General features: G+C 38.3%; 1 protein-coding gene across 1 annotated transcript in view; it reads left to right on the top strand.

Annotated features, from left to right (window-relative positions):
- The window catches only part of NKAIN3 (sodium/potassium transporting ATPase interacting 3), a 247,328-nt gene that overhangs the window by 131,815 nt on the left and 93,004 nt on the right, over positions 1–22,509 (top strand). Inside the window, 1 exon segment of the mRNA XM_036830086.1 lies at positions 6,022–6,219. Within this exon segment, the coding sequence (XP_036685981.1) occupies positions 6,022–6,219 (198 nt within the window).

Raw genomic sequence — 22,509 nt, 5'->3', positions numbered from 1 at the left:
CTTCCTTCATTTATCTCTTCTCAACTCCACATGCTATTCTACCTCCAAAATATGCCTCCCCTCTCTGTTCTACCCCCTCGACTGCCGCCATCTTTCTCCAAGTCACCTGACCTGCTACAATAACCACCTTACTGGCTTCCACTTTTCCATTTAGTCAAATCCATTCTCTATACACTTCTTAGAATGATCTTTTAAAAAATGCAAAGCAGGCGATATCAATATTTGACCTCCCAACTGGCTTTGAGTAAAATCCAGACCTTTTATCATAGCTTGTTTCCTACGTCTTCAATCTTTCCTTGTACCACTTCTATCCTGACCTCAGCTTCATTCCAGCTATGTGGGCCCTCAGTCAGTCCCTGAAATACTTACTTAAACCTTTTTGCCATCCCATGAGCTTTGTACTTGCAGTTCTGTTTGATTGCTGTACTCTTTCCCCAGATCTTCACATCTTCTGGTTCTTTCTCAACCAACAGGTCTTAGCCCAAATATCAACTATTAGAGAAGGCTTCTCTGCCACCTTGTGTAAAGTAACTCCATTCCTCGTCCCAATCACTCTCCATCACATTACTCTCTTTCTATTAGTTTTTACAATGTATAATTATTTTTGTCTACTTTAATTATAGTTGTTTACTTTATTACTTGTTTTCTCCATGAGAATATATGTTCCATGAGGGCAAGAATAAGATCTTATGTTCACTTTTAAATCCCAGTTCATAGCTTATTTTAGAAACTCCATAAATATCTGTTGAATAGATAGATGAGACTTCACGGCTTCCTAAAGTAGTTCAATCTAGGGGATTAAGCTCAAGATTGAAGGTCAAAAGCTTGACTGCTTTCAGCTCTGCCTCTGGCCTCTGATCAACAGTAGACAATTGAAAAGCCCTAGCAATACCTAGTTGTAAGGATAAGAGACAGAAAATCAGAATGACCAATGGCTGCTCCTCACTCTGCAGGCTGTTCTTTATATTCAACACCAGTGGCATGGGCCTAAATAATTATGATGTGCTATGGCTTGCAGGAAGAGTTCTTTAAGAAAGCAACAGTAGGGGGCTTCCCTGGTGGCGCAGTGGTTAAGAATCCACCTGCCATTGCAGGGGACAGGGGTGCGAGCCCTGGCCCAGGAAGATCCCACATGCCGTGGAGCAACGAAGCCCGTGCACCACAACTACTGAGCCTGAGCTCTAGAGCCCGCAAGCCACAACCACTGAGCCCACGTGCCACAACTACTGAAGCCTGCGCGCCTAGAGCCCGTGCTTCGCAACAAGAGAAGCCACGACAATGAGAAGCCCTCACACTGCAATGAAGAGTAGCCCCCACACACCACAGCTAGAGGAAGCCCACGCACAGCAACGAAGACCCGAAACAGCCAAAAGTAAATAAATAAATAGATTTATAAAAAAAAAAAAGAAAGCAACAGTAACTGACAAACACTTTCAAATGGAAGCTTGAAAACCTTTTAAGCTTATCCCTAAGAGCTGCTTTTAATATAGGAAAATAACATATAATTGTTGATATATCAATAATTGAACTGATGCTAAGTCTTTGTATAATGGGCTCCAAACACGTAAACCTCACTACCAAGCACTGTATTTGTCCTTTATTATATAGATCTACAATACTCTCTGAAATGTTTGGTGCTTCAGTGAAAAGAAAATTATTAGAAATGTAAGACATTTGTTTTAATTTTTCTAATTCCTATTCTGAGATAAACAGTATTTCAAAAGAAATTTCAACTGACATGAATTTAATTATATAAATGTAAACCCAAAGCTAACTCTAAAATTGAGCAAAATCTATTTTCTTAAATACATGTGGACATCTCTTCAAAGTCACATTTTCACTTCCAGATGGGCTGGCTTATGACAAAAGACAGTGAAAAGACAGAGTAGATAGCCATACAAAATTGGATTCAATGACCCTTCCAGCCACAACTAAGGAGAAAGGAAAAAAATGATTATTAGTAGTTGGGAGTCCATTTCTAGAAATAAAGAGGATTAGCTAAAATTAAATTAGATACATACCAAAAAAAGCAGATGATTAAAAGAACAAAGAAGAATAAGAGAAAGACTAGTTATTTGATTAATGAAAAATTATATAGTGGTCTACTGTAATAGAAAATGAATATTGAATTTTTCAGGATGTGAGCCGATTCCAATACTGTAGCTACACTTACTGTGAATAAAATGTGGGCAGGCATATCCACATACACAGTTAATGAGCATTTCAAAGAATTCTGGAAATTCCTTTTTTTTTTTTTTTTTATTCAAGTACTCGAAGAAAATGGGAACAAGTTTGAGATTCACACTAATGAGATGAAAGGGCTTTTAAACATTTAGTATTTAGTTGAGTAGATATTCAGGGAAAAGCAGCGTTCTGGAATAATTTTAAGTCATAAATCTGTGAGTGTGAGTAGATGCACAGATTGACTCTTGTCCACCCCATGTTCTTACTACCTGGACTCCCAACTTCATGAAAAACACCGAATCCTCTCTTCTCAATCCCCTCAATTCCTTGAAATGCAGTTTTTCACTCCCAACACTCTCCCGGCATTGCATTTTGTAAGGTCCCCATTGCCCACCACTCAGCAAATTCAGTGCTGTTTTTTTTTTGTTGTTGTTTGTTTGTTTTATTTTAGGAGGAGTTTTTGCCTCTGGCATTACCAACTTCCCTGAAATTCTTTCTCCTGTTGGCCTGGACATGCTCTGTCTCTCCAGGCTGTCCTCACATCTCCCAAACCCTTCATGTTTCTTCTCTCTCTCCTTGCTTTCTTCCTCCTTGTTTTACAAACTCCCTTGGTAATCACATACACTTGCATAAATACAAATACCTTTATCTATATCTCTTAATTTCTAAGGACAATGGCAAAGACATCAGTTGTCAATTTTCTTAACCATGGTGTGCTTAAATTCTCAGATAATAGTCTAATTCCAAGAAATGGAAAAGAAATGACATTTGAGAGACTCATAGTTATTTTTAAGGTTACTTTGTTGACCTATGGTTTAGCACTAACCCGTGAGTTTGAATACTACAAGCTTTGATATGATAGACAAAATGTCAACAAAATAAATGAACTTCTGCATTTATTTATTTACTTTTTCTTTATTAAAAGATCATAGTTTTCTGAGTTGCATTTCCTTTGACGTGCCTGACATAGGAAATTGAGTTTATTATGTGTTAAAGTGTTTTTTAATGTTTGAAATCTAACTACTGAAGGAGATAGAAATCAGACACAAACTTGTGATAAAATTTTATACCAAATTTAAGAGGTCTAAACTTTAAGTATAATTTGATGCTATCAATTTTCTCATTCAAATTTTAATACAGTCATTGCAAAGAATAGAACAGTTTATAAATATGTTATAGTGCCAACAAATCAAGTGAGAACTGCACTGAGAGATTTCTGTGAGTGTAACAAATATGTATCATTAGTTCATAAATTCACTTTTCTTTTTTATTTGGGTAATATAAATATCAGTCAAAGTCATACTGGAAGGAACTTACAGTCCTGCAATAGAAAAGGCCACTAGGTAAGAATGCGTAAAGAATAGAAATTGCTATGAATTTTGAGATCATACTAGTTTATCCTGAACCTAATGAATTCTATTAAAATCGGAAATAATAGTTTTTCTGTAGTGACCAAGACTAACTATAAGAGATTAAATCTGCTGGCCAGGAAAGGGAGCAGCACGCAGTTTGCCTGTAGGTAAATTGCCTTGTATGAAACTGAATTCACTTGCGAAAGCAATTATATTTTTCTATAATATTTTCCCTCCAGAGGGTAACTGCAAATGACACATGTAGCCAACCAACAACCAAAACAAAACAAAACAAAATGATGTACAATGTTTTATTATCCATAAAATTCTGTAACTGTGAAGGTAACTGAATGATATGTGTAGCAAACCATAAAAAAAAAAAAGAAAGAAAATGTTTTATTATTGATCTAATCAGAGGCATACTTATAATGGTACTTGAATTACTTGAGTTGAGGAGAATCTAAAACTGTGAAATAACTGCCTACCAGCCTAAACTGGAAATGTTTCTCACCTTGCGATGTGGGTACCACGTACAGCAGGGGGTAACAGCAGGCGAGGGGCTCCCACGTTGGTTGTATTCAGTCCCAGACACCTAGCAGTTCAAGAACTTTCCGTTTCACACCAGCTTCCCCTAAGTTTTCAGAGTTCCCAGTTTCTGGTACTTAGGAGTGTCCTATGCCACTGAGATGGGGACTTGTCCTCCGAGGGGCACTGAGATGCACAGATGTGCATTATTTGTGCTGCACCATCAGTGGGTGGCCCCTGGGCGGCTGAGCAAAAGCCACGTGTGGTGTCCACTCAGCAGGTCCCCCTGGCACCAGTGACAACCAGCTCGCCTGGCGTGGAGGCTGGGAAATGGACCAGCTGACCTGCCCCTGCGTCCTCGGCTCCCCTGCTGGTACACTGTCCCCGGTCCCCGGCCACAGTCCACGGGCGCCCTTGCCATCTCTCCATCATCACACCTCCTCCTTCCTGCTCCACACGGGCAGCTGTAATCCTTAGCTTATCTGGGAGTCAAGAATCTGGTTCCTTATCTATTCTTTTCAAACTATTGTTTATGACAAAAACGTTATAGCCTTAGTTCTTCATGGCTGACGCTGCAAATACTAAGGGGCATCTCTTGAGGATTAAACACCTGCACTGGTGTTTCTGTTAAGAGCTCTGAAAGGCTATTTTGATATGTAAAAGTCAAGGATTGCCTTCTTTGTTCTTTTGCTCAGCTGTGGTGGCATTTTTTGGAAACCACTTGGGAGGAAGGATCTAGCTCCCTTCAGGGTATGAGGAATTGTAAGGAGTCGGGCAGGGGAACATAGTCGGTAATGGGATAACATCACATCACAGCTAAAAGTACAGATTGCATAGGGTCAAGTCTGGATCTGCCACTACATAGGCAGTTCATTTAATTTATTTATTAACGAAGTTGGGCAATTTATTTTGCCTTTCTTTCCTCACCTGTTTTAGTTTTGTTTTGTTTTTTGTTGTTGTTGTTTTATGATTGCTATACAACAAATACTACAAACCTGGTGTCTTAAACAACAGAAATTTATATTCTCATAGCTTATTTTCAGACTTTGGGCCGAAGTCTGAAAATCAGTTTCACTGAGCTGAAATCAAGATGTTGGCGGGGCCACGCTCCTTCTGGAGTTTTAGGGAGAATCCTTTTTCGTCTCTTCCAGCTTCTGGTGGCGGCCAACATTCCTGGGCTTGTGGCCACACCACTCCAAGCTCTGCCTCTGTGGTCACACTGTCCTTCTTTTCCTCCTTGTGTCTGTCTACTCTCCCTCTGCCTCCCTCTTATAAGGAGACATGTGATTGTCTTTAGGGCCCATCAGATAATCCAGGATAATACCCCCATCTCATGACCCTTAATGCAATCACATCTGCAAAGTCCTTTTCTTGCCATATAAGGTAAAATCCACAGGTTCCAGGGAGTAGGACATAAATGTATTTTGGGGAGACCATTATTCAGCCTACTGTAATTTAGGATGATGATAGTACGTGCATGAACACATAACATGTGACAAGTGCTCAGAACAATGTCTAGCAGGCAAAAAATCTCTCAATAAATGTTGGCGCATGATGGTGATGCCAATGGCAATGGAGCAACAAGAAAATACAGAAGAAAATTTTAATGTGGACAATATAATTTTTAAATAGACATAGGAACTTTTAAATAAACGTGTCATCTCTGGATTTTTGATGTGTTATTGACTATGTGTTATTCAAGGTTAACTAACCTTGAAATGTTATTATTCAAAGAATTATATCACCACATTGAGTAACTATAACCGATGTGAAAAATGAGCTATTTCATTTAGCCATGTGATACATGTCACCAATGTTAACTTTGTCTTTTGTCACTTTTTACTTGAAATTTAAACCATTTCAACAATTTCATTCATCCTGAATTCTTCCTCAGGTGAAAATCAAAGATGTGATGTGATATGATTGTCTCCTTTTGCTCTCTTGTCTCCTTATACCCTAGGATACAGATCTAATGACATTCAACATCTCTGTACACCGGTCGTGGTGGCGGGAACACGGGCCTGGCTGTGTCCGAAGAGTGCTGCCCCCGTCAGCCCACGGCATGATGGACGATTACACGTATGTCTCCGTCACCGGCTGCATCGTCGACTTCCAGTACCTGGAGGTCATCCACAGTGCCGTCCAAATACTACTCTCTGTAAGTATCACGTTTGTGTCATTGTCCGATCAGGACTGTCTTTAATGGCATTTTATATCTAAACTTTCCGTCCATACCCCCCCACCGGTAGATAATGCCGTAGATAAGCACACAGAGAACATCCTTTAAACAATGGAAATAGCAGCAATGATGCTAACAGTAGTTATGCTTAATGGCAGGTGACATCTTTCTCCTCTTGGTATCCAGACACTTGGTTTTTAGAACCAGTTAGTTGCTGTAGTTTCTAACCTGAGATACAATCCCCACAATTCAGTGGAATAGTACCAGCATCCCCCAGAAGTGGTGCATTGCCCATTCACTACTGTGGGCTCTTCTCCTAATATACTTCTACTGCTGCTACTACTTCTAATGCATTCTTTTATTAAGTCATGTTAGTTCCAGAGAAAGAAGGATGAAAATACACCCGATGTCTTTCTCAATCTAATAAACCTCATACTTCAAATAATTATTTCTTAAGAAAACAAATTCCTCCAGAGAGTCCTACACATTTTAGTGCCTAAAATTGGTTGTGAGGATACAGTTCCATATACAGAAACAGAGAGGAAATGGTTTGATTGGACCACAGAAGGCTTATGTGCTAGGAATTCCTTAAAGACATTTTCTTTCCACGAGACTGTCCCAGCCACAGTTTGATCATGCTGTGGAGTGGAATTAATTTAAGATATATACCATCATCAAGAAGGCTGTTTCTTTGAGATCCAACAAGGACTTGGCATTTTGTCTGAGTCAATATACAATAAAGCCGTTCTCACAACACTTTTCACATGAACCAACCGTCTCAGTTCTTCTAAACAACTGAGAATGAGAAAGACAGGCTCAATAATAAATAAATAGATGACAGAAGTACGAGAGGTGTATGTCAATGAAGAATGTACCTTGGAATTATTTCCAGAAAGAACTTTAGGAGTCCCTGCTAACACTTACTGTATCTGTTATCTACTGCTGTGTAACAAACTGCTCCAAACTGTAATTACTTAAAAAAGTATCAGTGCGTTGCTTAGGTTTCTGTGGCTCAGGAATTTGGGCAGGGCTCAGTTGGATTGCTCTGCTTCACAAGGTACTAGCCAGGTCACTCACATCAACCTTCTACCAGGAGCTCTGCTGGGGTTAGAATATTCTAGAAGTCCTCACTCATATGTCTGGTGCTGGCTGTTGACCCACATTCTCCTCCACATGGCTTCTCTTTTTGAAGAAAACTTGACAGACTTTCTTACAGCCAGGATGCTGGGTTCCAAAAAGAGAAGCCCAACATGCAAGCATTTATCAAGCCTCTACTTTAGAGTAATGTCTACTGTTGTCCCATTGGCTACAGCAAGTCATGTGACCAAGCCCAGCATCGTTGTGGGAGGGGCCTCTAGAAAGGTGAGAGTATCAGGAGACATGGCTCATTTGGAGACACCAATGTAGTAGTCTTACCTGCCTTTACATAATTTATTAACTATTGTTCTTTAACCTGCATACGTCAAGGTTTAAAATAGTGTTTTAGAGCATATTTGAATTATAATTTTCTAGAAAGACTAAAGACTAGAATAAAAAACTTCAAAGATCTTTTAGTGTTCTAGTTCAATGAAAGGCAAATTCTACCCTGAATTCAAAGAAAGAGGTTGGACCTCAATGCTAAGGAATTTTCTTTCAGAGATATAACAGGGAATCTGATTATTCTTGGTTTCTATATGCTGTCACTTGTCAATATATGTTTATCAATCTTTCCCTATTCTCTGGTCTTTCTTTACTCTCCTGGCAGTTACATATGAAATTGTGGCAAACTATATATGTTTAAATCTCTGAATTAAAAAAAAGACATGGAGGCAAATTTTCTTTTAAAATGTTTCAGTCTATTTTAAGGTGAAAGAGTACTCTATCATCATGTCCTAGGTTCTAAAGGTTCTTATTAAATTTTGTGACACTGAAACATTTTTCTAGAATCCTTCATGTGTGAACAGATTCCCCTCCTTTAAAAAAAATTCATAGAAAATTGCTAACCCATATTGTGGCATGATGGCATGATTTCCAAGTTTTTATAATGCAGTAGAATGCTGTAGAATCAAAAAGTAATTTCTCCATAGTAACTCCAATTCAAATGAACAGCAAGGTGAAAGTATTTATATGATAAGAAGCTGAACTAACATTAAAAACCTACTTTAGAGAAAAGTACAAAATAAAGTGTATGTTGCCACCTATAAGTACTTGTCACTTATAAATTAATTCCTCAGCATATTTGTTTAGTGAACGTTCAAAGCTGTCCACCTGCATACAGTCTTCATTATCCTGTTCAGCCTTCCAGCAGTAAAAATATTAGTTGCTGATCTCTGACTTTTCTTGTATAATATACCTGCCAGACAAGATTTTCAATATTTTTTCTTTTTATGTTAAAATGAAATATATCCTGACTTTGTTTCACAACGATCAAATTATGTATTATTGTTGTGGTTGATTGCATATAATTTTCTTGTATTTTCCACTTATTTCATATGAATATGTATACAATGATTAGAACTGTGATTTTTAAAAATCCGATGATATGGGAATACTTCCTGTATCAGTTGCTCAGCGAGATGCTTAGCATGTGCTGAGATGTCTTATCAGTGGAAAAAGAAAAAGTAACAGTTGCAAGATTTAACAGCCCCTGCATGGGCAACAACGAAGAAAACAGGCAAAGGGCTTTGAGATGAGGCAGGGTCCCAGAGGCCCTGCTGCCCCAGGGGGTTACCCCTATAATTGCTGAAGGCCCAGGAATATCTAGAAGGACACAGGGAGGGGCCGACAAGGGCGGCCAGGATGGTGGAGAGGGGTTTCAGGGCAGCAGTTCTCTGGCAAGTTGAGAGGGAAGTAGTTGAGTGACTTACCCGCGGATACAGCTCTGATGGTGGACACCACCTGTATGATTGTCCCGCCTAATAGCAGGGCTTGGAACTGGAAGAAACGAAATCCCAGTCACAAGCATTCAACAGGAATCGTGTACAAGCTGGATGGAAGCAAACAGACGAAAACAGCAGAGCTCAGAAAGAAGGGATGGGGCCCCACATAGCACAGTCACACAGGCTCTGAGAGCAACCGCACCCCACTCAGCTCTCCCCGAGGCCTCCTGCCAATTGTGACCAACACCAAGTTGAAGACCAAGAGGAATCCCAGGAAAGGCTGTGGGCAGTTTGAGAGGAGGAGCACATTGGAGGGGATGACGGGTCAAAGGCAGCAGCCGGGATCAAGCTGCAGATCTCCACCTCACCGGCCCTGCCTGGGTTCCTCCGTTCTTCCCTCCTCACCTGAAGGATGGCCAGTAATCTCCTGAGTATTAGTCTCCCTGCCCCAGCTCTGCCCCGCCCAGTGTCATGCCTGCACTTGCTCCTGGAGACACGATGAGAAAGTGCAAATGTGATACTCACTTTCCTTCTGATCACCCTTCAGTGATTCCCATCACCTTCGAGATGAAATCCGAATTTGCACCTTGTCGGCTGAGGCCCTCATGACCTGCCCCAGCCTGATTCCCACCCTGGTCTCTTGACCCTCCCCGATAGGAGCCCAGCTGCCACCCATGCGGAGCATGACCTGTTGGCAAGCGAGCCTGCAGCCCAACCTGCAGCACTGTGCTGGGAATGGGTCCTCCACCCCCAGCTCTTCATCCACCGGCCACGGTCCACAAGTAGACCTCTTTCCTCCAAAAGTTCCAGGGTATGTTAATTTAATTTTTTAAAATAGACAATACATTCACTTAATTCAGAAGCATACAAATGTATACGGTGAAAATCCTTCCTCCTACCCTTGTGTCTCCATTTGCCTGGGTCCGCCATCTTTGCTCCCCATCGGGCAACCCAACCTGTTTTGTTTTGTTTGTTTGTTTAGTGTCATGCATATGACTCCAAAGTGTCTTTAGGCAAATATAAGAAAATGTGACTCTATATTCTTATTTGCCCCTCACAAAAAACAGCATATGATATGCATTCTTCTGAGACTTTCCATTTTTTTACTTATTATATATTTTGGAGCTGTTTCCATATCAGCGCATCAGTGTTTCATTGTTTATTTTAATGGTCCCCTATTGATGGACATTTGGATTGTTAACCTCACCTAAATATAATGATTTTGGATATATATAACATGCAATATATCTAACATAATATATAATATATAGTATAATATAATGTCAATTGTGTATTATAATTATGTATTTTATAATTTATTACACACGTTATACTAAATAGCTGTGCATGTGTCACTGAGAGCATTTCGTAGACCTATCCGGCTCATTCATCCCCAGGCTCTACCAGATGGCCTGCCGTGTGAGCACACTGGTTTCTAGTCATTGACTCTCTGGTCTGTCTACCTTCCAGAAAGAAAGTTCCTTGAAGGCTGGTATAGTGTCCTTTTTTCCCCTGTTCATTTCCGTGGTCCCAGTCACTGGCAGAGTGATGGCACTAAATATTTAGTGAATGAATAAATGACCAATGAACACTTCCAAAGTCTGAAGTGGGTAAACACAGCAGGAAGAATCCATTGATCAAAAACTGGCAGGGGTGAATGCACAGACAAAATGCTGGAGCCAGAGAGAAGATTCCCTTCATCTGGCAAATGAAGGGGATGTAGGCAAAATATTCTGCAGTGCTTGGCACGAAGCACTCAATAGCTCTGTGTTGCTAATGCTGCTGTTGTTACTACAATTGCTCTTTGCCTGTCCCTGCCCTGCCTGGGCTGGTCCTTCTTCAAAGACTAGAGGGATACATCCTGGCGATGCTCTATGTATTGAAACGTTGTTAGTTCATTAATCCCATATCTGACACCCTTTTCCTGCATGAAAAATGTGATTCCTATGATCTTCATGGGACATGAAATCATAAATTCCTATTCTGAGGACTGAACTTTATTTAATATGTATCTATTTTCCTCATTCTGGTTTCCTAGAATTCTTTCCTACCTATGCCTCTCAAGAGCATTTGGCTAACTGAATGTGTTTCAGATTTTCGTGGAAAGTCTCAGAGTCACTACAGTGAAATAAGGTTTGAAGTAACCAGTTAAAGACCAGTTGGAAGCTCCTGAGGGCTGTGATCATAATTCCTTATTCACCCTGTATCCCTAACGCCTAGGGCTGTACCTAGATCAGAGTAAGCCACTCACTCAGAGTTGTTCAGTAAATTGTTGTATAAATTCTCTGCATTTTAGTTTTACAATCCACAGAATGCATGATTTTTAAACACTGTACATAATTTAATGTGGCTATGTCTAGATTTTGTTTCATACCATTTGGTAAAGAGAACCTAAACAGAAAATATGCTTGAAAATTATTTCTGATGCAGATGTTTGGATTGGTGAGGGTACCCAGGTGCAGGGGAAAGGAAAGTCAGTCTGCTCCAAGACCATAACTCTACCTTTGAACTTGTTCTTCCACATCCATGTGTTCTTTATTTTGAGAGTTTAGCTTATCTTAGTTGCTTTGCTCCCATTAAGGAGAGTATCAAAACAGTTTGTGGTGAAATTTTAAAATTATGTCCACTTAAATTCCAAGCACTGTACTGTACATATTTTCAGATCACTTTGGATTCTCACTCTGGAAATGTAACACCACAGATTTAACGAGGAAACATATACAGTATATGAAATTAAATACTACAGCCCAAAACACAGCATTTCCTTTTTCTACAAGAGAATATGGATAAAATATTTCTGGTTGCAAAAATCTCCATTATCCTTTAATCTCATTCTGCCATACTATACTTTACACATTTAATTACCAAAAATCTGAACATGAAATCTTACAAATCTAAAATAAAACAAGTGGCTAAAAGTCATATTTGCATCATATATGATAGACAAAGTGTCATTATCCATAGACCTGATGAAATCTTTCAAATGAATAATAATAACATACACATTTAATAATTAAGTCTATGAAGAATATGAATAAATGTAATCACATGAGAGAAAATCCAAATTATAAAGGTATAAAATATGATTATTCTTGATAGTAACTTGATACATGCAAATTAATTTGAAAAATTATTTCACTAACTTAGCAAATTTTTAAAATAATAACATATAGCATTAATAATAAATTGTTACTTGCTTATTGGAAAAAGCATTCTTTACTGCAAGGACCATTAAATGTCCCTACCTTTTGGCCCTGTAACCTCACTCAATGAAGTTTCTCCCAAGGAAATGATTCAACAGAAACAAAGAGCTACGTGCACTATGGTTTTTTTTTTACTGTTATTTATGATAACAAACCTAGCTATGTCTAAACATATACTATTAAAGACATAGTACAACAATTTACAATGTACTAACATGATAATTAGGTAGTAGCAATCATTATGTTAATTTTAAACACCATATATAAGACATGGAAAGGTATTTATGATTTAAATAAGCAATCAAGGAGGAGAAGTAAGATGCAAAACAAGATGTAGAATTAAGTGTGTGTTTTCCCCAAAAATGGTTTTACATGTGTGTCACATTTTCATTAATAATTCATGTGTTTCATCATTGCATGATTTGTGTAGAAGAGTGGAAGAGGTGTTATGATTGTTTTTCTTAGATGATGAAACATTTGCAAATCTCATAATTTTTATTTAATTATTTGGAGGCACTCTTAAATCTTAGTTATTACTAGATATTCCATTTCAGTGGACTGCCCAGTTCTGAGGTCAATAGGTCAATAATAATGAATATGCAATTTAAGGCCTTTTTTAATTTTCAGGATTCATTATTTGTGGGTAAACAGATCTATATACTCATGTTAACTATTAAACAAGATATGTGTATTTTAAAGGAACTCATTTTTATAACTAGTAGACAAATCCTAATCTCTAAACCTTTAAAACTCACCTTATCTACATCACTTGAAACTCACCTTATCTACAACTCTTTGGGGCTAATTTTACATTTATATAGTCTTGAATCCTCACTGTCAAGATATTTTCATTCATATCTGATAGGTGACAAGTCTCATTCTTTAATGTCTTTGGAGACTGTCACCATGGTCAGAGCTGGGGATCAGAGTGCCCTGAGAATTGGTTTTCTGTCATGCCTGTGTTCTTTGCATTGCATCTATCTAGTCCTGTCATCAGCATTCATCCCTGTTTTCTGTCTTTCATATCAGACATCTTCAGCTTAAAGATAAATTAAAACTCAATAGAGAAGGGTGAACAGTAACATTAGACCACAGGGTGTCCCACGGAATCTTTATCCTCAAAAGACTGTGTGAATATCTATTCCATCTGCTTAGAGTAAATAGCACGGTCACAGGAGCGGATAATACTATTGCTAATTCAGTAACATACACTCACACAGTGTAAGAATGCAAGTCAATAAGTAAGCTTATGAAATAAGTTCTAATTGCTATCAATTGTACCCCTCCAAAAATGCAAATATAATTAAAAGTGGGTTGCTTTTAGGTCTTATTTCTGAGTTAACATTTCATTTATTTAACGAACTGTTAGTATGTGCTTGGAGCTACTCTGAGTGCTTTGCAAATAAGAACTCATTTAATGCTCCAAATGACCCAACAAGTAGGTATTATTTTATTCATTTTCAAATGTGAAACTGAGACGCACAAAGAGGTTCACTAATTTGCCCAAAGTCACATAGCTTGCAAGTGAGTGAAGCTGGACCTGACACCCAGGCATGTGGTCTCCAGAGTGCCTGGTCTTGACCACTTCATTGACCGTCCTCATGACATTGGAAAGAGAACCTCCAATTTCCTTCCTGCCCTTAGCTGAGATTACCGGTAACCTCTCTCAGGGCTGTAAGGCGGGGAATCTCCTGCTGTGTTGATGGGTTGTATATGGCAGTTTTTAAAGTAATAGAGAGCAATTAATAATTATCTGATAGCTAAAAGATTTGTGGAATGAACAGTTCAAAATGTTTCATTTCACCCTAACCACCTTTTAAAACATCTCCTAACCACCTTTTTGTTGTTAAAAAAAAATGGAGGATTTCAACACTTATAAAATGCTAAGTATATCAGACTCTTTTATCTTGCTTGCTGGGGCTTTCTAGGAGCTAGTTAAGGGGAAGGAAATCATCGTCAACCTCTCCTGCCCTAAATTCTCCCCCCATTCATCCTGTCCCAAATAATCCATTTTCGTAGGAAATGGATGATTTCTGCTCACATCAAATTTGGGGCAATTTCTGAGCACTGCCAGGAAGGATCAAGTATTTAGATCAGTTACTCCTCTGCACCAACTCTGGTCTCTCTATTCAATTCCAGCCTCAGAAAACGAATCATCAGTTTTTATCTAAAGTTCTGTAAAGGAATCATTTATTGGACCATCAAAATATTGAATAGAGTTTGTGATTGTCGAGGAAGAACTGCCGTGCCAACGATACTAGAAAGGGTTTGGCAGACACCTTTATGTTCAGGAGCCAGAGAATATCTGGTTAATAAAATTGTTTGGGTTTGAAAGTGTCTGTTTGGTGAACTGAGATTTTAAGTCATTTCTTTCTCAGTATTCATGTCTATGCAGTATATGTTCTCTGTCTTTGAAATGTGCATACATTTTTGAAGGCTTTATTGAAATACAATTCATATACCATACAATTCACCCGTTTAAAGCATACAATTCAGTAGTTTTCAGTATATTCACAAATCTGTGCAACCATCACCATAGTCAATTTTAGAAGATATTCATCACCTGAAAAAAAACCTATACCCTTTGACTATCACTACCTATCCCCTCTTTCTCTGCAACCCTAAGCAACAACTAATCTACTTTCTATCTCTTTAGATGTGCCTATTCTGGACATTCCATATAAATGAAATCATATAATATGTGTTTTTTTTTTTGGTCTGGCTTCTTTTATTTAGCATGTTTTCAAGGTTCATCCATGTAGCATGTATCAGAATTTCATTTCTTTTTATGGCTGAAAAATATTCTATCATATAGTTACTTTTAATACTTCTATCTGTTATAGATACATGTACAATATTTAGCAAAAATTTCAGATTTACAATTCAAATGTAGAAGGCCCTCACCTGCCCACTGATAAAACCCTAAGTGGAACTTAGGCAATTCACCATCTATTTTGTCTACATATATACCCTTGTTTTGGAAACATCTGGGTTTCAGATAACAATTCTCAGCGCTTAGATGTTTAGTCTTACATAAATCTAACACAGCACTAATGTTGTCTATCACTTGTACACGGCATCTATGGGTTTGAGCAACTTAAAATACAAACATTTAAAATTCATATCCTCTTATACCATAACATTCTCCTTAATAGTATGTGTATGATTGGATTTTATTCTGTTTGTTAATCAGTCATCACAGACATATATGTTTCCAACCACAAATTCATACAATTTTCAAATGCTCATGATTATCCCAGACATGTTTGCAGGTCTTCATAAATTATTACTGCTCTACTAGTTTCAAATAATCTGCCAAACATTCATTATTAAATGCAAAAGTGAGTTATGACATTTGGTAGACTTAAATACGATTTCATCAGAGAAACGCAAAGCTTAATTAGAAATCATATCTAGCACAAAACCATTAATACAGGAAATGTGAGTTATGTTTAATAATTAATCAAGGCAAACATTGTGACTGTAGGCTTATGGAGAAATTAGAAACAAGAAAGTTAATTTTAGTAATGCTTTACTTAGGGTAATTTAATGTCATTCAGACAGTGGCAGAGGTTTCCTCTTTAGCCCTAGGTAGGAATAATTATTGGGTTGAAAAAAGGCAGTTTTCATAATAACAAAAGTTAATTCAAAAACATTTACCTCTTCCTTTAGAAGACCAAATTGCGTATAAATTCGATAAAGAAAATCTTATGTCACTTTTTGTATTCTTTCTAAATGAAAACAGGCAGTGTATCATTCATTCAAAAAAACATACCCAGGAAGCCCCTACATTATACAAAGCACTGTGCTAGGAGCTTTGGGCATGAGAGGAGGGATCTGAATTTCAAGGACATCCGAAATGAGTTACTGGTGGGCTTACAGAAGCTTTCATTCATGCCACCACAGGGAGAATTAAGAATTCTGAAAATTAATTACCTCGGGATACATAAAAACAATATATTAAAGCATATCACAAAGTGCAAAAATGGAGACATTCAGGAAAGAAAAAAAAAGCAGTAGGTTGATTGCCCTAACGAGAAGGTAGAGAAACTCCTTCTCGAGTTCACAATCCCAGGAAACAGAGCTACCTTGGCCAAAGAGAGGTCCAGACATGCAGGGGTTTTGATTGATTCTTATTACAACTGGTCACAGGCAAGCTCAGAAGAAACCAAGGTTCAGAGTTCCCATGGCTGCAGCTGAATCCTACAACAAAGAGAACCTTTGGCGACTTCTCACATGTGTTCCAGACAGAAGGAACAGCGTTAAGTAGGGAAATAAAGTAAGAAGCCAGGGGAACGGCGGGTAGTTCACTTGACTTGAGACAAGAGGCTGTGCACGGACGCAGTGGCTTAAGTTGGAAAGAAACTTTGGGGTGAGGAATTTGAATGCCAAGTTAAGGCTTTGGGACTTTACCCTAAGTGAAATCAAGCTATGTTGGGTTTATAGGCAGGTCATGACGTACACACAACTCTGAACTAGGGAGGCTATTCTGATAGTCGTGTGTAGGATGGGTCACATCTGCAGGAACACACATCAGGATAGTCTATCATAGTCTGGACCCGTATGTCCCAGAGTGTCCTTGGAACACCTGTCCGACAAATTGAACCTGGAGAAAGATTCCATGGTGACATAAGTTTGACTGATGTCATGTTATGTCCACTCCTTGGAGAGTCACAGGGAAAATGAGCATATTAAAGTTTGAGAAATCCTGCTGTTTAAAAAAAAAACAATCATGAAAAACAAAGACTTGAGGGACACTTCCAGATTAAAGAAGACTGAGGAAACATGACAGTGAAATGAAACGTGTGATACTAGACCAAAAAAAAAAAAGATCTTTGTGGGACAGTTGTTGGAAATTGAGTAAAGTCTATGGATTAGACAATAGTGTTGTACCAATGTTAAATTTCCTGGTGTTTATCACTGTACTATGGCTATGTATTAAGATGCTAACATTTGAAGAATCAGGGTGAAGGGTATATGGGAATTCTTTGGATAATTGTTTTCAATTTTTCTGTTTCTGTAAGTCTGAAATTATTTTAAAATGAAACTGAAAATGTTTTTTAATCTAGAAAACTACTGCAGTCCCAAACAATTTTCTAAAGGAAACACTTTGGGAAATACTGGCTTAAGGGAAAGTTAGGAAGTGTCAGTAAGAATGGAAATCAAAGGATAGATTCAAAAAACATTACTGAGACTTGGTAGTGAGGGGACGCAAAGGAGATAAACCCCAAGAGGGCAGAGGGGTCTGCATCCACATGGCAGCTGGGGGAAGAGCTGCTTTGACAGAGAGAACAGCAAGTTTAGATTTGGACACATGCTGAATCCTGACTCTATTCTTGCTCTTAACATTTTTAAGAGGAAGTGACCACCGAGGTCCCCAGTGACCTTTCTCTGTGTGATAGATGGAGCCCCAGGTGAACCCCAATAATTCTTTCTATTTATGCCCTTGCATAATCTCCTCCTCTCGGGTGTTTGGACTGAAGTGTATGTTCTAAAATTAGATTGGGGTAATATTTGCACAGCTCTGTGAATATACTAAAAATCACTGAATTGTATACTTTAAATGGGTGAATTGTATGCTATGGGAATTATATCTCAATAAAGCTGTTTTTTAAAAAGTATCATATACTATGACCAAGGGGGGTTTAGGCCAGGAATGCAAAGCTAGTTAACATATAAACGTCCAGTCTTTTCTTGTTTTTCTTTCCTGCTAAAATTAATACTGCAATGAATAGAGATATTATCATATTTTTAGAGAATTTTTTAGATAATACATCACTCCCTTTTTTAAATTTAAAATCAAACAGGAATACAATACAGGAAACAGATGGAAATCTGAATATGAGCTTTATCCCTCATAAATCCAGTTGAAGAGCATGGCTTTAAATAGGGCAACTAAATGGGCTTTCTAATCCTTGCTTCCCAAATTAGGTACCCTCACAGCTGGACAATCTGGGCTCCCATGGGACCAGGACTGAATTAAGTGACAGAGAGTAGACAATGCCTGCGTCCTGCAGGAAGGCTGGCTCTCTCATCCCCACCTCTACATGCCTCAAGAAAGAGAAAAGGGCTGAACTCGAGTGCTCCCACATCACGAGAGAAAATTTAGTCCCTCCAAATGTATGCACAAGGAATGGAGATAGACACTACAAATTCAAGGAATTTTGCAGTTGCTTACACTAGACATATGAAAATCATAATTAAAACTTTCTATGTCTGTGGAATGAATAAATGATTAAGAATAATTGCATTTAACATTATAGTACTGAATCGTTTTTATCCCACCTGGAATAATATATTTTTAAGTACCCTCCATTTTTGTATATTGGGGGAGGGGCAGCTTGGAGGTTATTAAGACACTGTAGTAAAACCCTGCCCCAACCCAGTACTCCTAAGGGATTGCCACCTGTTTCCCAGGGTGGGTGGTATCAAATAGGATCACAGAGATTGGCCAAGTTCTGCCTCACTACTCATCTACTCGTATGGAAGGATGCACGTTGAATTACTTATTTAAAGGTACATAATCTTTGCTACTGGATCCTATGAGAATTAATTCAACCCTCATCATATCAGTTTTTCATCAGTGGTAGAAAGAAACACACCTGGACTGGAATTCTGTTGCTACCATATCCTGGGTGAACTTTAAGAAGTTCCACTTCTTCATCCGTAAAGATAGTAATGGTGTCTTTTATATTGGATAATTGCAAGACTTGGAGATTATACATATAAGGAACCAAGCGCAGTGATTGGCCCATAATATGCATTCAATAAAGTTTAGCTAATAATCATATCACAAGTACCAGCATGCCCATAAAGATAAGTTAGTCCAAGATTCACAGGACATATGGAACTTCTCTGAGAAAAGTGTTACATAAATGGTAGGTATTCCATATAATATTATTATACATAGATCATCAAAGATGCTGCCTCTTACTGGAAGCAAAGACAATTAATTAGCTATAGATGATTTAAGTAAGATCTGCTGTGGTAGTGAAAAAAATTTTCATATCAGGACATAAACAGAATAATGTATATCCCAGTACCTATGGGATAGCCCGCAATAGTGGATGTGTCTAACCTTGTTTACCGTGAATGCTTGGAAAAGTCGAAAAAAAAAAAAAAACAACACCTACTGAGGGTCCGTCATGAGTGATCCAGGGAGCAGTAACAGAAGGGCACAAAAAAGAGAATTGGTCGTGTAATTGCGTTCTGTCAAACAGCTAGATAAGCAGCCTGCAGTTTTGCATTAGAATGCATTTGGTTATCCCATTGACAATGGGCTGGTAATCCTATAAATATTTATTGCTGAACTAAAGAAAGCAGCCTAAGCTTTTACCCTCTGCGAAAGGTCCGTAACCTGCACAGTGCCAGTGAAGTATGAAACCCTGATGATTTGGTTACTTCTTAGTATGTTAAAGGCTGGCCTGCGCTTGGCACTTGTGAACAGTCTGAATGCAGTTGTCAGGGGCACGCTCCTGGAGGGCAATCGTGAGCATAAGCTTCAGTGGGTGAGCTCTCAGACCCACAGCTGCTCTCCAACCCCACCCGAAGCAGGACAATGTGGAACCCACGGGTTAGCAGATTTACCTTTATTGGTTGGGTATAAGGAATAACCCTTTATGAAGAGACCGAACGTAAGAACAAAAGGAGAAAGAAGGGGGGAAAAACATTTTTAAATGATTCTGTATCTGTATACATTACATAATGTTATTCCTCCACTGTGCCTTGGAGGAGATAAACATTCTTTCTTTGAAAGGCATGGCATCACTTAAGCAATGAATATACTCCATTTCCAATTCTATGTGCTATATGTGTTGAACAAACAAAAACCAAAAATATACCACTTCTGGTTTTGCAGATCTTTTCATATCCTGTCTACTCCCAAAAAGATTTAGGCTGCTAATAATAAAAGCACAAAACTAAAAAGACCAAAAACAGCTATTGATAAAACAAAGAAAACAATAAAAAATCAGAGAGAGAGATCAAAATCTGCTGGCTGAGAAAATCTGCAATAACTAAACGTGATAATTATGAACTTCCTTGGCAACCAGAACAAAGAGGAAGACAATAAATAAATACTGCCATCCTCTTGTTTTAAAAAGTTATGATACCTTCTCAAAACTGCACATCAATACACCATTTATTTTTCTTGCTGTGTTGGTATGATAATGAGTGAGTACCAATAGGCAGTGAGCAATGGGCTCCTTGTGTGCATGTGTGTGTGTGTGTGTGTGTGTGTGTGTGTGTGAATAGTCCATGAACATTTTTATTAATAGTTGAAGTGGAAGCTCAGAGGCTACTTATGAATTCAAAGATTAGGACCTTTAATGCAGGAATTCTAAAAGGGAAATAATTCTCTCAAACATGTGCTCTATGTCTGGTACCTTTCCAAGCACTGGGGATACACAAAGAATAGGAGGGCGTGGTTCTGTTATCGCTACACTTGAGAAAGACATAGTTTTGAACAAGTAATTGCAACTCTGATCAGTGTTACCTAAAGTGATAGGTGCATAGTCCTCCTGTCACCAATAGCAAGGAGATTCTATTCATCCTTGGTTGACCAGAGCACTTATCTCTGCTAAGTGGGTAGGTTCTGGAGTCAGAATACCTGGGTTTGAATTCTAGGCAGTGATTGGTCTAGATGACCAATGATGAGGTCTATGACCTCAGCCAAGTTACTTACCCTCACTGTGCTCCAGGTTCTTCATCTTTAAAGTGGGGACAACAGTAGTACCTACCTCTCGAATGTCATTGTGAGGATTAAATGGGTCTTCTTCTCATGGCAGTCACAGGGTTCCAAGAGCATGCTAGCGAAAACTGCAAGGTCTCTTGAGTCCTAGTTTTGGATTTATTAGCTCAAACCTCACTTCTAAAGTATTCCACTGGTCAAAGGGAGTCACAAAACCAACCCAGATTCAAGGGACAGGGAAATAGGTTCCACCTCTTAATGGAAGAGTTGCAAAATAATGTGGCCAGTGTTACAATCTTCCACATGGCGGTGGGGATGAAAAGGCCACTAAAAGTGTAGGATGAATAGATCTTAATGCTTGTTTGGACATGGGGAAGAAAGAGGAAAGAAAGGAACCAATAATGACACCACATTTTCTGTCCTGAACAAGTAGGTGGATATTTTTGCAAATCACTTGGTACTGAATTGAGAATCAGCCCACATTTTAAACTACAATTTTAAATTGTGTTATTATGTAGGGTCTTTCAAAGGTACTTGCCAACAACTCAGGTTCTTTTGAAAATCAAAATTCTCGATGCTATTTAAATATTGTTGAATTTGCTTTGACTCTATACCTCCAGGGCTTAAAAAAAAAAAAAATTCTTCAGTGTGTAGACTAAGACATATTATTTGTACTTGGTCCATTAGAACAAATTCCATATACACCCTGATTTATACCAGTTATTTTGTTGTTGTTTATGAGCAAAACATGAATATCTGACTTTCTAGAAAATGGATTCAATGATGCTACTTCCAAATGAAAGATTCTTGGTACTATCCATATATCCCTAGTTCCCTAGCTGTTGCAGTGGAAAATGTGTTGACATTTTCCTTTAATAGAGAACTCCTAACAGTGTAAACGGCTGTTCCTCATGGTAAGAATTAGCTCATTTTAAGTAGCTGTTTTGACTTTCACTCATTATAAAGATTGAAGACTTCTCTGTGAGAAAACTATTGTCCTTATTCATAATACAAATTCCAGAAAAATTAACAGCATTACTTTACCAAAAGGCCTTGAAAGTAAATATTGTTGAATATATCTACCTTTGCATATGAAAATTTGGTGCTTTACTGTGAATACTTCTAAATATCTCTCCCTGTCTTCCCTTCCCCTTCTGCACAGCCACTGCCTTAATTTAGACTCTGAACAGTTCCTTAACGAGTCTTCCTGCCTGAAGTCTCTTTGGGCTATTCTCTACATGTTTCTAAAATGCAAATCTAATCATTAACTTCTCTACTTAAAAAAAGTTAATGTCTCTACTTTGCCCCCAGAGTCCATTCCAAGCCAAGATTTTCAATGGATTTCAGAGTAAACATGTTACTTTAAACTATCCTCAAACTCTTGAAGGAAGGATAGATACATTTGCAAGGAAACTGAGTTGTTATTCCAAAGGGCAGACTACTCATTTTCTTGGCTATAATTCAATCATTATGTTCGACAATTATTTGAGTGGAAATATTGGCTATAAGTTGTGTCCAG

Source organism: Balaenoptera musculus, chromosome 17, assembly GCF_009873245.2.
Source record: "Balaenoptera musculus isolate JJ_BM4_2016_0621 chromosome 17, mBalMus1.pri.v3, whole genome shotgun sequence".
In the NCBI taxonomy this organism is placed as follows: domain Eukaryota; kingdom Metazoa; phylum Chordata; class Mammalia; order Artiodactyla; family Balaenopteridae; genus Balaenoptera; species Balaenoptera musculus.
The sequence above is the reverse complement of the archived record's forward strand: the minus strand, read 5'-3'. Positions and strand labels throughout refer to the sequence as shown.